The sequence below is a fragment of the Podarcis vaucheri genome, assembly GCF_965113315.1.
Source record: "Podarcis vaucheri genome assembly, chromosome: 8".
NCBI lineage: Eukaryota > Metazoa > Chordata > Lepidosauria > Squamata > Lacertidae > Podarcis > Podarcis vaucheri.
The window spans coordinates 77,734,136-77,749,212 of NC_138766.1; the positions used below are offsets into that span (position 1 = coordinate 77,734,136).

The window sequence follows — 15,077 nt, forward strand, 5'->3', positions numbered from 1 at the left end:
TTTAAGCTGGGTAACAGTGCCCCCTAATGGGACTTTCAATAAACAGCCCATTTTAAAAAACAACCCCACCTTGTCTCAATTTTCCTTTCAGTTCTTATAACAGCCTTGCTTAATTGCCCGAAATAGATTTATTTTGTAGCTTGTCAAGTAAAAGGAATTGTAGCAGATGAGCCTTCATCTTGGGGGAAAAGATCCCAATGGAGGCATGTGAGAAAATAATTCAAAGTAATATGCTTTTGAAGCCCCACAGAAAAGCCTTTCCGTTAACAACATAAAAGATAAAAGTTTAAATGAAGAATTATATTGTTTGTTCTAGATTTATTGTCTGCTCTGTCTGAGGAAATTCACAGAGCTGATAAATCTCTTTTCCGCTCTCTTTGGCAAGTTCACAGTGAGAGGTGGCTCCATATCCCCCCAAAGGGTTCACAATCAGCAGATGAAAAGCTACAGAATACCTGCTCGGCATCAGGTTCTTTGGAAAGCCACAATGAAAGCCTCCATGGGGTAGCCTAGTACAGTGGTACCTCGGGTTAAGAACTTCATTCGTTCTGGAGGTCCGTTCTTAACCTGAAACTGCTCTTAACCTGAAGCACCACTTTAGCTAATGGGGCCTCCCGCTGCCGCTGTACCGCCACCACGCGATTTCTCTTCTCATCCTGAAGCAAAGTTCTTAAGCCAAGGTACTATTACTGGGTTAGCGGAGTCTGTAACCTGAAGCGTCTGTAACCTGAAGCATCTGTAACCCGAGGTACCACTGTATATGCTACGCATGTGCAGCAGGCTCTCTCCCAAACCAGAGCCACACCAAGAATGGAAGACATCACTAAGAAACAGGCCCCAAGTACCTGAGAAACCACCTCCTTCCCTATAGACTACTATAGTGGTACCTCGGGTTACAGACGCTTTAGGTTACAGACGCTTCAGGTTACAGATGCTTCAGGTTACAGACTCCGCTAACCCAGAAATAGTGCCTTGGGTTAAGAACTTTGCTTCAGGATGAGAACAGAAATCATGCAGCGGTGGCAGGCCCCATTAGCTAAAGTGGTGTCTCAGGTTAAGAACAGTTTCAGGTTAAGAACGGACCTCCAGAACGAATTAAGTTCTTAACCCGAGGTACCACTGTACACAACCTTTCCAATCTGAGAGTAGCCATTTACAGGTACAAGCCACAATTGCCAGCACAGTGTTAATTTAAGACTGCAGGATAAAGAGGACAACACCACACCATTGAGTGGTGGCCTTTACTGCATTGAGTGCAGTGTGCTTTTAACACAGGAATAGACAACATGGGCTAACCCTCTCCGTAAGCTACTGATGGGATTCCATCCAGAACTGGCCAAGGGTCAGGGATGGCAGAGTTGCAGCCTGACCAAAACCAGGTGTCGCACACTGACTGCTACCCCTGTTTTACGGTTACAAAAGCTTTAGATCTAGTTCCTTGTAGGAGTTTTCTACAGTTTTGGAGAGACAAGTGCTCACTTAATAATCAGGCCAATGTGGGTTTGGGGTCTTGGGAGAGCAGTGTCGGATCATCTGAATAGATGATTCATTTGTCAGAGATGATAGTTTTGACAGTACAGTTCCTAAGATCACCATCAAATGGAGTAGAAGGGTTGTTCTTGCAAAGTCTAATCTCAGTTTATATAAAAGACTCGCTGCTCAAGAGCTCTAAAAGGCAGTGTGAACAGAACAGACACAAAGCTGCATTACAAAGTTAGCACCTCATAAGCATTTGTGCTCCTGAGGACTTCAGCATCCTTCACATTCATCTCTGCCCACTTCCCATCAGGCAAGTTAGCAGTCCTCGGGTTATGCGGAGAATTTAAAAACCAGCAAAGCTTGCCTACAGACATTTCTGGATTCAAAAAGTGGAGCCATGGTGTTCCACATGACCTCCTCTCCCCCCAGTAACCCCCCTCTTTTTAATATACCCATTTCTCTTTTCCAACTTCTACCTCTACCTCTATAGATCTGCTTCTGTATGAAATTTCTGATTTAGTTCTGTACCTGAAGTGTTATTTCAGGCCCCAAGATGAAGCTAGGTATGGCTCTGTGGTCTAGAAACATGTTCCACTTACATGTCTGATGCAACCTTAACAATTCAGATTGCACCGAGAAGATTGAAACGGGATGGTTTGCACACTCACATCAAACCATAATTAAAAAGAAACAGTGGCTCAGTGTGAACATGCAGGCTTTTGCCACGTGAACAATTTTACTATAAATGTATGGAATGTTTGCTTTGATTTTTCCCGGCGTTCTTAAGTTGCTCAGGCTACTTTCGTAAGGGCCAGGATTGAAAGTGATGTGTGCATACAGCAGGAACCGAGAGCCCAGAGTCAACAAATGCTGTGGCTCCATCATCCCTGATCACTGAGCATGCTGGCCGGTGCTGATGGGAGTTGGAATATAGCAACATCAACCGGGAGGATGGGACACAGATTTGCCACCCCCAGTGTACAGCTGGAGCTTTGCTAACGCTTTCTGCCTCACAGCATTTCTATTTTCTGCCTCACATGCAGATATCCCCCCCCTTCCCCATTGCCAAGGGAGTTTGTCTTCTCCAAGTGTGAGCATGCACACAGATATTGCCAGGTGCTACAAGTTCTCTTCACTGTCTTCCTCTCTTCTCGGCTTATATAAATAAATACACAATCTACCGAAATTCAGATTCTGCTTAATAAAACAAAACCCAAGTGGTTTACAAAAATGATACATAACACTCCTAAGAGAGTGCTAGTAAAATCAATGCTTTGGAAACAAGTAGACAAAACAAAATTATCAAAATAAAGATAAAACCAACAGTTACATCCATGCGGCAGGTAGACTTGCCTAAGAGAGAAGTTTTTAGCAGTCCTTGTACACAGTACACCCAAGGCGACTGCCTAGTATTAATAGGCAGAGAGTTCAAGAAGGTTAACTATTCAGAGAAATCATTCCAACAGCACAAGGATTTTTGGCTGTGCAATGGAGCTTCCCCTCTCCTTCCTCTTCCCACAAGCATCCAAAATATGTCCTCCCAGATTTCTCCAAGCCCTTCAGAGCAGATTTGGGGGAGACGCAGCGCATTTGTGTAGAAAATGGGAGGGGGGAATAGTGGTGCAACTGACTTCCGACAGGCACACAGAGTGCGAACAAAACTGAGTGTATGGGGGGGGGGGGCTCGTTTAATTTCACTGCACACAGGTGGTGTAGTGACAATAAAGGTTTTTTATTTATTTTATTAAAAGTGGAGGGAGTTATGTTGAGTATGCAGAAATCTTTTATGCTAACAGAGCATGTGCATTGGCTACCAGCCTTAGTCCTTCCTTTCAAACGTCTCAATTATTCCAATCTACCCTCTCTTCCCCATCCCCCATATGCTGCTCCTCACAATATTTGCTCTAGGCAGGTACAACCTTCTGCTTACACCTAAGGTTGCCCTCTGTACTCCTCTCTCCCAAATCCCTTCTCCCTAGCAGAGTCCTTCCTACATTACAATTGCTCCTCCACCTAACACTGAATGTTATTATTACACTGAAGTGCCTCCCTGAGACACATCTGGCCGCTTCATTTTGCTCTGCTTTCCTCCCAAACATGCCCCATTTCTACCTTGAGCCTGCAAGCCTGGGGGCAGGCCGCTTGACTTGCAATTTTCGTCCCTAGTGATTTTAGGGATCGTCACCATCTATCTTTGGAACGCGGGTGGCGCTGTGGGTTAAACCACAGAGCCAAGGACTTGCCGATCAGAAGGTTGGTGGTTCGAATCCCCGCAACGGGGTGAACTCGCGTTGCTCGGTCCTTGCTCCTGCCAACCTAGCAGTTCGAAAGCACGTCAAAGTGCAAGTAGATAAATAGGTACCGCTCTGGCGGGAAGGTAAATGGCGTTTCCGTGCGCTGCTCTGGTTCGCCAGAAGCGGCTTAGTCATGCTGGCCACGTGAGCCGGAAGCTGTACGCCGGCTCCCTCGGCCAATAAAGCGAGATGAGCGCCGCAACCCCAGAGTCGGCCACAACTGGACCTAATGGTCAGGGGTCCCTTTACCTTTACCATCATCTATCTTCTTCTTAACCATTTGCTAATAGGAAGAAAGAGCAATCCAAAGTGTCTGCACAGATCTGAAATCTGAATAGGAGATGCTTAGATTTTACATAAAGCTACAGGTTAGGGGCCCAGGGCTAAGACTGCAAGAATCACAGTACTGTGGTGCATGCCTACCCGGCTGAAATGGGATTGGTTACCCTGCTGCTACTTTTCTAGGGCCTTCAAGGCCAAGACAGAATCTGAAAACATGCAGGTTTCTTTTTTTTTTAAGAAGTCACAAATCCTATTGACTGTAGAGGCCTATTTTAATAGGCAATGGCACATTTGGAATGTATTTCTCGGTGTCAAACAAGATACCCACCCCTAATTTTTACAGTTTTTATGTATGCGATTTTCTCAGCTTATGCTAGAAAACCTTGAGTTAAGAATTTATCAGAACCCAGGAGATAAATTTAGATACAAGACACAACACATCAGAGCAACTGATTGTGTTGGAGTAACAATAATTTTCAGCAAAGAAGAACAATGGTCCATAGATATACTAAGAAAGACGCAAATGCTTTCTGATTTAGGAACAAGATATAAAATGCTAGCTTTTTTTAAATCAACAGGTATAAGCAAAGTTAACCAGATCTTTAGAACAGCAATATGATTTTTCTTTGTAAATGCCACCTATATTTATCGTTTGGCACTTCAAAGCTCAAAATGTACAAAATTTATAAGGAATAATAGCATTTATAACCCAAAGCACCATACCTTCTTTATTTCAGTGACAATTATAGCAGTTAAGTAAAGTAGAACAGTATTAACCCCATAGGTTGGGGCAGCAACTAAGGTTGAGACTTACCTAAGACCATCTTGTGAATTCATAGAATCATAAGAGTTGGAATAGACCACAAGGGCCATCGAGTCCAACCCCCTGCCAAGCAGGAAACACCATCAGAGCACTCCTGACATATGGTTGTCAAGCCTCTGCTTAAAGACCTCCAAAGTAGGAGACTCCACCACACTCCTTGGCAGCAAATTCCACTGTCGAACAGCTCTTACTGTCAGGAAGTTCTTCCTAATGTTTAGGTGGAATCTTCTTTCTTGTAGTTTGGATCCATTGCTCCGTGTCCGCTTCTCTGGAGCAGCAGAAAACAACCTTTCTCCCTCCTCTATATGACATCCTTTTATATATTTGAACATGGCTATCATATCACCCCTTAACCTCCTCTTCTCCAGGCTAAACATGCCCAGCTCCCTTAGCCGTTCCTCATAAGGCATCGTTTCCAGGCCTTTGACCATTTTGGTTGCCCTCCTCTGGACACGTTCCAGTTTGTCAGTGTCCTTCTTGAACTGTGGTGCCCAGAACTGGACACAGTACTCCAGGTGAGGTCTGACCAGAGCAGAATACAGTGGCACTATTACTTCCCTTGATCTAGATGCTATACTCCTATTGATTCAGCCCAGAATTGCATTGGCTTTTTTAGCTGCCGTGTCACACTGTTGGCTCATGTCAAGTTTGTGGTCAACCAAGACTCCTAGATCCTTTTCACATGTACTGCTCTCAAGCCAGGTGTCACCCATCTTGTATTTGTGTGAATTCATGAAGAGGGATTCTAAACTGAGGTGGTTATGGTAGAAACTGAAGCAGAAGACTTCTGGCTCTGCCCACCACTTGTCCCCCTAGGGCAGGCATGCCCAACAGGTAGAGCTTAACAACACTGCCCTGCTGAACCCCTAAAAAGGGGCCTTTCCTCCTCCCTAAAAAAAACTTAATAACTTACCCCAAGAAAGGGGGCAGATCACTACCAGTTTTTAACTCTGTGAGTAGATCGCAGTCTCTTGGGAGTTGACCACCCCTGACCTAGGGTATCCAACATCTGGAGGGCTCCAGATGTTGGATTTGTTCATCCAACGATAAACAAATATTCTTGTTGTGCTTCCACAGATAACTCTGATCTCATGGCAATACTACCATACGGATCCAGACATTGCTGGGGCTAAGAAACTGAGATCATCCTCTGAGGCTCTTCTTCCTGTGCCTTCCCCACGAGAGGTCCGGAGGGAAGCAACATCAGAGCAGGCCTTCTCTGCAGTGGCTCCCCATTTGTAGAATGTGCTCCCCAGGGAGGTTCAGCTGGTGCCTTCATTATACACCTTTAGGAGCCAGGCAAAAATGTTCCTCTTCAACCAGGTCTTTGGCTGATAGACATCGGATGCCCTTTTAAATGTGGTGTGTGTGTGTGTTATTGGTTTGTTCTTATTATTATTACTTTTTTATTTATATTGTAATTTTATGTTGTTGTTTTTTATGTTGTGAACCGCCCTGAAATCTACAGATAAAGGGTAATATACCAATTTAATGAAGAAGAAACAACTGAACTGTTCATACAGCTTCTGATGAAGGAGACTTCTCCAAAACGCATTGGGCTAAATCAGGGGTCTGCAACCCGCGGCTCCGGAGCCGCATGTGGCTCTTTTACACCTTTGCTGCAGCTCCGGGACGGATATTAGCAAGGGGAGGAGGCGCATTGTGTGCCCCGACACTCCCCACTGTGGCGGGCGCTGTACTGGCTGTGACGTCGCATGGGGGCGGTGCGTGCGTTAGTCACGCACTGTCCCGACGTCACCTTCCCGCCCGCTGTCAGATCGGAGGGCAGTGGCGCGCATGCTTTAAATGTCGCAATGGTTTTGCGGCTCCCAGTTTTTTTTCCTTCGGAAACGGGTCCAAGTGGCTCTTTTTGTCTTAAAGGTTGCAGACCCCTGGGCTAAATAAACACTGCATTCCCAGGAGAGCTGGAGATTGCCTTCTTCTTGTTGCCATTTCTTTGATGCTTGCTCCCTCTTCCTGCCCCCCAACCCTGCTTGAAAACAAAAGAATTCCTTCTGGACCTAGCTTCACCCAATCCAACATGCTTTTCCAGTGGCCCAATAACCAGCAGGCAGCACAACAGAATGGGCCAGCGATACACCAGAGGACCTTGGTGTGCTTTTCTGCCTGTCCCTGCCTTACATTACATATACCTCTCAAACAGAGCAGGGGCAGCCAATGGAGTGTTCTCTCGATGCTGCAGGACTACATCTCCCATCATTCCAGACCACTGGTCGGGCAGGCTGGGCCTTATGGGAGTTGGAGTCGCAGCTCCACTTTGGCGGCCACCACATTGGCTACCCCTGTACTAAAGACACTTATTTCCCCAAGGAGAACCTACCTAATATTAGTGGTAGGTTCCTTCTCCCATATGGTCTCCAATTTACAGTGTTTTCAGCAGGCGTGCTAGCCCCAGAACGAGACTTTAACATGATTATTATGAATTGTTACCTTCATCAAAGTCGGCGTCATCCTCTGTATGCTGGGGAAACGGAAAGCAGTTGGTGATTTCGAGCCTGTCTTCCACCACTAGCCCCAGCAGCACACCCTGGACCACTTCATTGCCCTGGCCTTCTTCCTGGTAATGCTTGATGATCTTCAGCACTACCTGAAAATACAGATTCGAAGAGCCTCATTTAGAACAGATCATTCGGTTCAACTTAGCAGGTAGTTTCCCAAGAAATACAGGGGACGGAACCAAACATGAATAATTGAAGCATTCCACTGCCCAAAGTTTGACACCACGTCCAGACAATCTAAATATACTAATAAAATTAAGAAGAATAAGAGCAGGTCCAGGAGATATGAATCAAAGAGATGTCAAGAAATCCCGTGTACTTTGTCCTGCATACTTGCTCAAAACAAGAATAAAGTAGAGGATTTGAAATTTAATTTTTACCTTAACTATAGGGTTAGGAAATGGACTTGCTTTAATGGAAAAGCAACACAGAAATATAACATGTCAACTACATGGAGATCAGCCCTCATGAGGGTCGAAGACTCTAGCAAAGGTAATCATAGTGAGAGCAGATTTTCTTTTCTGGAAAGCCAACTCAAGAGTCACATATTCTGCTCAAGCTGAAATAATTGCCAAGCGGAAGAGCAGGTTTCATTAAGTATTTTTTTGATGAGGATTAACCTTCTGCTCAAATACCCTGTTAAATGAAACAGGCAATTGGTATGCAACCCTGTCATAGGATGTGCTTGTGCATTCCCATAGAAGCGATGTCACTTTCCCAGTCATGGCCACCAATCACTGAAGTAGTCTGAACATTAAGCATTTTGCGCCTGGCTATCGGCCACTTGCAACCAAGTGAAGATGTCCAGGCGCCAGGATGACACCTGAAGTCTCTACCACCTGGAGGGGCATGCCTGCTGATCCTTGGATCCTGGCTGTTTTCACACACTGGCAACAAATCCTGTAGAATTCTATCCATTATATTTTATCTGCACGATCAGAATGAATTTCAGGAACCAAAAAGTCATATTGAAAAATACGACTTCCAAGCCATCTGACCCCAAAATGGCAACTAGGCATTCTGTTTTGGCAACTGCAATCTTGGTTTAACAAGCCATTTGGCGCCTAGTTTATGTATCTGAGTTTTTAACACTGCTCACACAGCTAGCAAATACTGGAAACAGAGTTCAGCTCAACGTGAAGTAAACAGCCCCTGTAGCCTGAGAGTCAGAGGTGATGGATGCCTGCCAGAATGTTCTCCCAATCTTGAATCCCTAGAACTCTCCTATGAGGTTCATACAATTTCTTATTAATCGCCCCAGCCCCTACACTGGTGGCATGCGTTTTAAATCGGCTAAATTAAACTTTCAACTTAAACTGGAGCCTTATGCTTGGAATTAATTTGGCAGAACCATCTAACCCCCCCCCAAAAAAAAAACATTAGGGGCAACACAAACTGATCCTGTTACATGACATAACTGGGAACAGTGAACTTGCCTAGTGAGAAGGATGGCAGCAGGAGGCTCCAAGCCATCATTTTCACTCGGATTATTTATTTATTATTTATGGAATTTCTACAACACCCTTCATCCGAGCATCGCAGGGCGATTTACAAGATAAAAACCACAAAAATGCATACCATTGTAACAAACAAAGGCAATAACCTCCCCCCACCCAACTAGACATCTGCATAAAGCAGCAGTAGGAACCCTGTGGCCCTCTAGATGTTGCTGACTACAATGCCCATTGTCCCCACTGGTTATGCTCACTGAGACTGATGGATCATGGGGGTCCAAGATCATCTGACAAGCCACAGGATCACCAGCCCTGGCATAAAGGACTGTGTGTGAACATACTTGAATCAAATCGGGAGGCAACATGATCCTGGAAGTTAACAGTACTGTATGAATGTCATGAAGAAATGAGTTTTGCTCCCTCTCTCCTAACGCTGTAACTCACGAATGTTGGAAGATTTAGGACCAAAGAAAGCACTTCTCCACACAGTGCATAGATCAACAGGAATTAGCTCCCACAAGAGGCAGTCCACCAATTTGGACGGCTTGAAAAGAGGATTAAATAAATCCCTGGAAAGGAAGACTATCAATGGCTACTAGCTCCACTAGTTCAACCTCCACTTTTGGAGGCAGTCTTGCTTCTGAATAACAGTAGCTGGAAACCCCAGGAGGGGAGAGTGATGTGGCGCTCAGGTCCTGTTTGTGGGATTCCCACAGGCATTTGGTTGGCTGCTGTGAGAGCAGGATGCTGAACTAGGTGGGCTGATTCATCAGGGATCTTCTTATGTTCAAGCAGCTGTCCCAGAACTGGCTCCATGTCTAGGGACCCCACCGCAGCCCCGTTGTTCGAGGATGACGCTTCCTGGCTTGTGTAGTGAGACAACCAAGGCTGCTCCATGCAGCCGAACCTGGAGAAATGGCCTCTGGCTTGAGCTGTATGCATCACAGCACCAGCCAATGAGCTGCAGTGGTGGTCCCCACAGAGGCACGAAATGCATATGGGTGGTGGGAGGAATAGCTAAAAGGGGGAAAGTATCTCCTCTTGGCTTCGCCCCTGCCCAGAAGTTTTTTGCAAGTCCCCACTTGCAAGCTATCTAACATTGCAACATGACAGCGGCAAGACATTTTTACATTCTCCAAGCTGCATCGCTATCAATCACTTTTACGCTCCCTTTGTAAGTGCCTAGGTCTGCAGGAAATAAAGCTATTGAGCTTTGTACCTTTACAACATGTGCTATTAATCTTGTGTAAGCAGCACTGAAGGCTTATTGATCTGTCAAAGAAACCAGGTACGCAGACGGAAGGCCTGGAGCATTCTTTTTTTCTTTAAGGGCATCCGTGTCCTTAACAGGGCACCGCCATGGCCTGTGAGACCGCGAGTCAGTCTGCACTGTGACAAGCACAGGCTCTTACAATCCTTAGGGTGGTTTGACCAAAATGAAGTTTAAGGTTTTGAAAAGCAGTGCCGAAAGCGGCTAATCTAAATGTGGAGTGCCATTGTACCCGTTCCACGAGGCAAGTTTATTGCCATGGAAACTGCTGACCAATTCCACTGTAGGAACATTTCTGAAACAGGTGCCCTGAGATTCCAATTCTCCGAGCTCCAGAGAATGCGGGCACTCAATACCGTTACACTGCAACCATCAGGGCACAGTAATAAAATCCAAGAATTTCCTAGCCGAGCTGTTGGTTCTTTCTCCCCTTTCAATCTTAAACAAAACAGGTTCAGAGTTTGTATTGTTTTAAAAAAACAACTTATGATGGCTTTCTTTAATCAATGGATCACTTTTTAAATTCCACCTTTCTTCCAAGGAACTCATGTTGACAGACATGGTTCTCCCCCTTCAACCCTCCATATTTTATCCTTTCAACAAACATGCGATGTCAATTCAGCTGGGAGATAAGCCTCCCATCCACTCCAGAATATCCCAGCACATGTTATCACTGAATATTTCAGGGTACAGTATCTAAAAAGCCAGAATGAGCCTCGTGGCAGAACGGGGATTGCACCTGTTTTCCTTGGTCCCAGTCCAGTACTCTATCCAAGGGGTGGAGACTCTATGGTCCTCCAGATGTTGCTTGACTCCAACTCTCATCAACCTCTGACAGCATAACCAATAATCACGGATGAGGGGAACTGGAGTCCAAAATCTGGAGGTTCTTCACCCTGCATTATCCACTACACCATACTGGCTGTCCAAAACAGATGACAAAAACACAGTCTCTTTGATAACATATTCTCAAACATGAGAATATGAGGCTCCTTAAACTTTGGGGGGTGGGTCCTATTTTATTCTCCAAGACTTAGACTCTAAATTTTAGAAACACAATAAAGAAATGAGCATATTGTAAAACCAACACTTAGTATACAGCTAAGGAAGACAAACAAGGAGGGACAGAGTCAAATGGGAAACCCAGTACAGTGGTACCTCGGGTTACATACGCTTCAGGTTACAGACACTTCAGGTTACAGACTCCGCTAACCCAGAAATAGTACCTCGGGTTAAGGACTTTGCTTCAGGATGAGAACAGAAATCGTGCTCTGGCGGCGCGGCAGCAGCGGGAGGCCCCATTAGCTAAAGTGGTGCTTCAGGTTAAGAAGAGACCTCTGGAACAAATTAAGTACTTAATCCGAGGTACTACTGTAAGTGTTTTTATAAAGGACAGCCAACGTTAAAGGGCTAGGGAAGGTTGAGCCTCGCAAATATAATTATTTCTCATGTTGCTTCTTGTTTTCCTGTTTGGATCATGACTTTCCCACCAGCTGCTGGAGGAAAAAGGTGAGTTGGAGCAGAAGGAGGAACAACACCTACTGTCACAATGAAAAGTACATTCACAACAGGAATTCCATAAGGAATTAAGGAATTCCATAAGGAATTCCATAATAGGGATACAGCCTATTTCTGTACCCAGAAACTAGCTCCTGGCAGGGATACAGCTATGGAAGAGGAGAAACCATACAAACATATGATTTTAAAAAGAGGAGTCCCCAAATGCATGTTTCAGTTAAAGGTGGATCCTTTGACTGAAAACATTGAAGGCTACTGGCCTAGAGGGCTTTAAGCTCTACCAAGGAGTAGGTCAATGAAGCACAAAGTTTCTTAAGAAGCAGGTGTCCATAAACTAAGAGTTCCTGGGTTACCAGCAGTGCCTAGAAATGCAATTCTAGCAGGAAAAGCTTCTACCAAATTCTGCCTGAAGCATAACAAGAAGCTGAAAAAACAGAGGCAGAGTATGTTTCTTTCAAAACAGAATCAGGCTGCATCCTTTGCCAGGACACAACAGCAGTGTCCTACAACAGGCCCATATGCTGCCTTCCTCCCAGTTGGAGGGCTTCCATCTTCCTTCACAGTCTCACCCTCAAACCAATGGATTCAAACTCTAAGAAAGGAGATTCCAAATAAATATCAGGAAGAACATTTCTGACAGGAGAACAGACTCCCTCAGGAGGTTGTGGCTTCTCCTCCATTGGAAGTTTTTAAGCAGAGGTTGAATAAGCTATCTGTCATGGTTCTAGCATTGCAGGGGGTTGGACAATCACAAATGGGGAGTCATTCCACACCCACAATGCCACATTTTTGTCCTGCAAGATTAGGGGTTCCAAGGTTGAACCTGTGTCCTCCTTCAGCACTGGATGCCCAACTTTAAAAAAATATCTTTTAAAACACAGTAATATACTGCTTTCCTGAATTATTATTTTTTACACCACTGCAGATACAGTGGTACCTCAGGTTACAAACACCTCAGGTTACAAACACTTCGGGTTACAGACTCCGCTAACCCGGAAGTAGTACCTCGGGTTAAGAACTTTACCTCAGGAGGAGAACAGAAATCACGCGCCGGCAGCAGGAGGCCCCATTAGCTAAAGTGGTACCTCAGGTTAAGAATAGTTTCAGGTTAAGAATAGACCTCCGGAACGAATGAAGTTCGTAACCAGAGGTACCACTGTACCTCCGCTCACAGAACACGACTTCACATTCGTCTCCTTCCCCTGTGACCCTCCAGAGAATAGTTTGGAGGCACATTGTGGGGCAAGAAAGTTGCAGGGAGGAGGAGAAAGGATGAAATCCTGTTACATGAGCAGTGGTCTGCTTGCGCTATGTTGGGTTCCACCCTTACCTCTAAAAACCAATACCTAATATATTGTCACTCCAGTCCTAGTCCTACCTGGCAGCCCATTCTCATCACCCACATATTTATTACATATGAGAGTAGGTTCACCTAGTGGATTTGCAGTTAAGTCAAGGCATGAACTGGAACCTTCCTAGTCCTGAACTGCTATGCTACATCATCCAAGGGCAGAAAGTGGAAAGTTCTTTCCTACTCAGCTTATATCATCAGGCAACCCAAGCGCACTCAAGACACATCAAAATTAAGCTAGGGACAAGGTGACATCCCTGTCTCATACTGTGAGAAGCCAACACCTCACTATTTCACAGCATACATGGAATCTTAAACATACCGCATAATTTGCTTTTTGGAAACTTTAGAACTGCTATTTCGTCTTCAACAGTCTTCTGTTGAGTAACTAAGAATCAGAATTTCAGCTGACAGCTGTACACTGAGATGCGTTCTGCTACCCTACTGAAATACCAGCCTTCAGTTATTATTATTTTTTGCTGTACTCATGAGCTGCTTACTACTGCCATCTGTGCATAAAAGCACTACTCTTCAGGCTTCAGCTCCCAGCAGTCGCATGTGTGAATATTTTGAGATGACAGCCAAGTGCAGCAGCAGTTAACCTCATCATCATTCAACAAGCCATTTTTCACATGGATTTGAGCTGAATTTCTACTGTCGTTTTGAATTTAGAGGAAAGAGCCTGCAGGGAGGGGGCCGGGAAGCATTCTACATATAATCTGGCCATCAGAAATGGTTGGAGCGGAAGGCAGAAAGCAAGTGCTGCGACTGATGCCTGAATGATCTATTTTGGTTAGCCTAAATTTAAGCATGCCTTAGCCCATCTCAGGATCTCATCCGCAACACGGCAATTTAAAAAACAAACAAACCCAGAGAGAAAATACAAGTTAGCCATTGGCTACGCCAGTCTATCTTAAAACAGGATTTCAGCCTGAATTCTGAAAGAGCTGTAAAAGCATTATGGTTAGATGCGCCCAGTCCTCTGAAGTTCATGGTCTGATATAACATGAATAAGCCTTGAGTTCACATGCTCCTTCCACCCCCTTCCTCTCATGCTTCAATCAGTTCCTTTGGCTTTTGTGCAAACCCTCCACATCAGGATTGCAAACCATGATCAAACCATGGCTAGGAGGGATCATGCAAACCATAATTTGCCTGCTGTAATGCAATGGCTAACTGTGGTCTCTGAAAAAAGAAACTTGTGAAGGGTGCGTCTGGAATAAGTCCCACTGACTTCAATGGTGCTTACTTCCAAGTAGAAATATGCAGCTGAACTGTAAAATTGAATTGTACAGAATTTCAGGGGAAAGCCCACAAGCGCAAAGTTCACCAATGCTTGGTGTGACCTAGATGTCACATAAATGAAGACGTAGTAAAGAAAATACCCATCTGGCCTAATGTTCTGGCCATTTTAAGTAAGAAGGATGGCATGCAAAAAAAGAACAGAAAATAAAGAAGTGGATCTGTGTCCCCCACTCTCAGAAAAGGAGTTCTTTTATCTTTTCAACTATCGTTCAAGAATTCTTCACAGGATTTTACAAGCTTGAATATTGCTTTTTGAGACACTGCACATCAAGGCACGCCCCCAAGAGACACTAAATGAATAGTAGAAGGGAATGATTTTTACGTCAAATCAAATGCATGTAATCTTCTAATTACAGAATGAGGGAAGCTGAACTGCTGCTTTTTTCATCACTTGTGAAAACTGCTGAAAATAGACCCCTATATCCTGGTCTAAACCAATCCATGTGTGAAATGAGCTACTCTGTGTTCAGCCAACTGGCTCCTCTGCCCACCTTTTGAAGAAAAACTCTATCTACACTCCAGCCCAACATCACAAAGAGGCTGAAACTTGAGACCAGAAGTGGGTATGGATACAGGAAAGAGATGCCATTGGCATTACATTACATTACATTACATTACATTACATTACATTACATTACATTACATTACATATAGACAACGGAAATCCCTATCCATGTTAGACAATATGATGTTGTCATGCATGAAACAAGTGGCTGGTGCTACAGATGGTTCTGCACACAGCAAAGGAATTCCTCAGGAAATTGACAGCTTCAAATATTCCA

The 15,077-nt window shown here is 44.6% G+C and overlaps 1 protein-coding gene across 1 annotated transcript in view; it reads right to left on the reverse strand.

Moving 5' to 3' along the window:
• The window catches only part of EIF3H (eukaryotic translation initiation factor 3 subunit H), a 70,318-nt gene that overhangs the window by 48,540 nt on the left and 6,701 nt on the right, over positions 1-15,077 (reverse strand). The window contains exon 2 of the mRNA XM_082235801.1: positions 7,330-7,486. Within this exon, the coding sequence (XP_082091927.1) occupies positions 7,330-7,486 (157 nt within the window). The remainder of the gene's footprint in view (positions 1-7,329; positions 7,487-15,077) is intronic.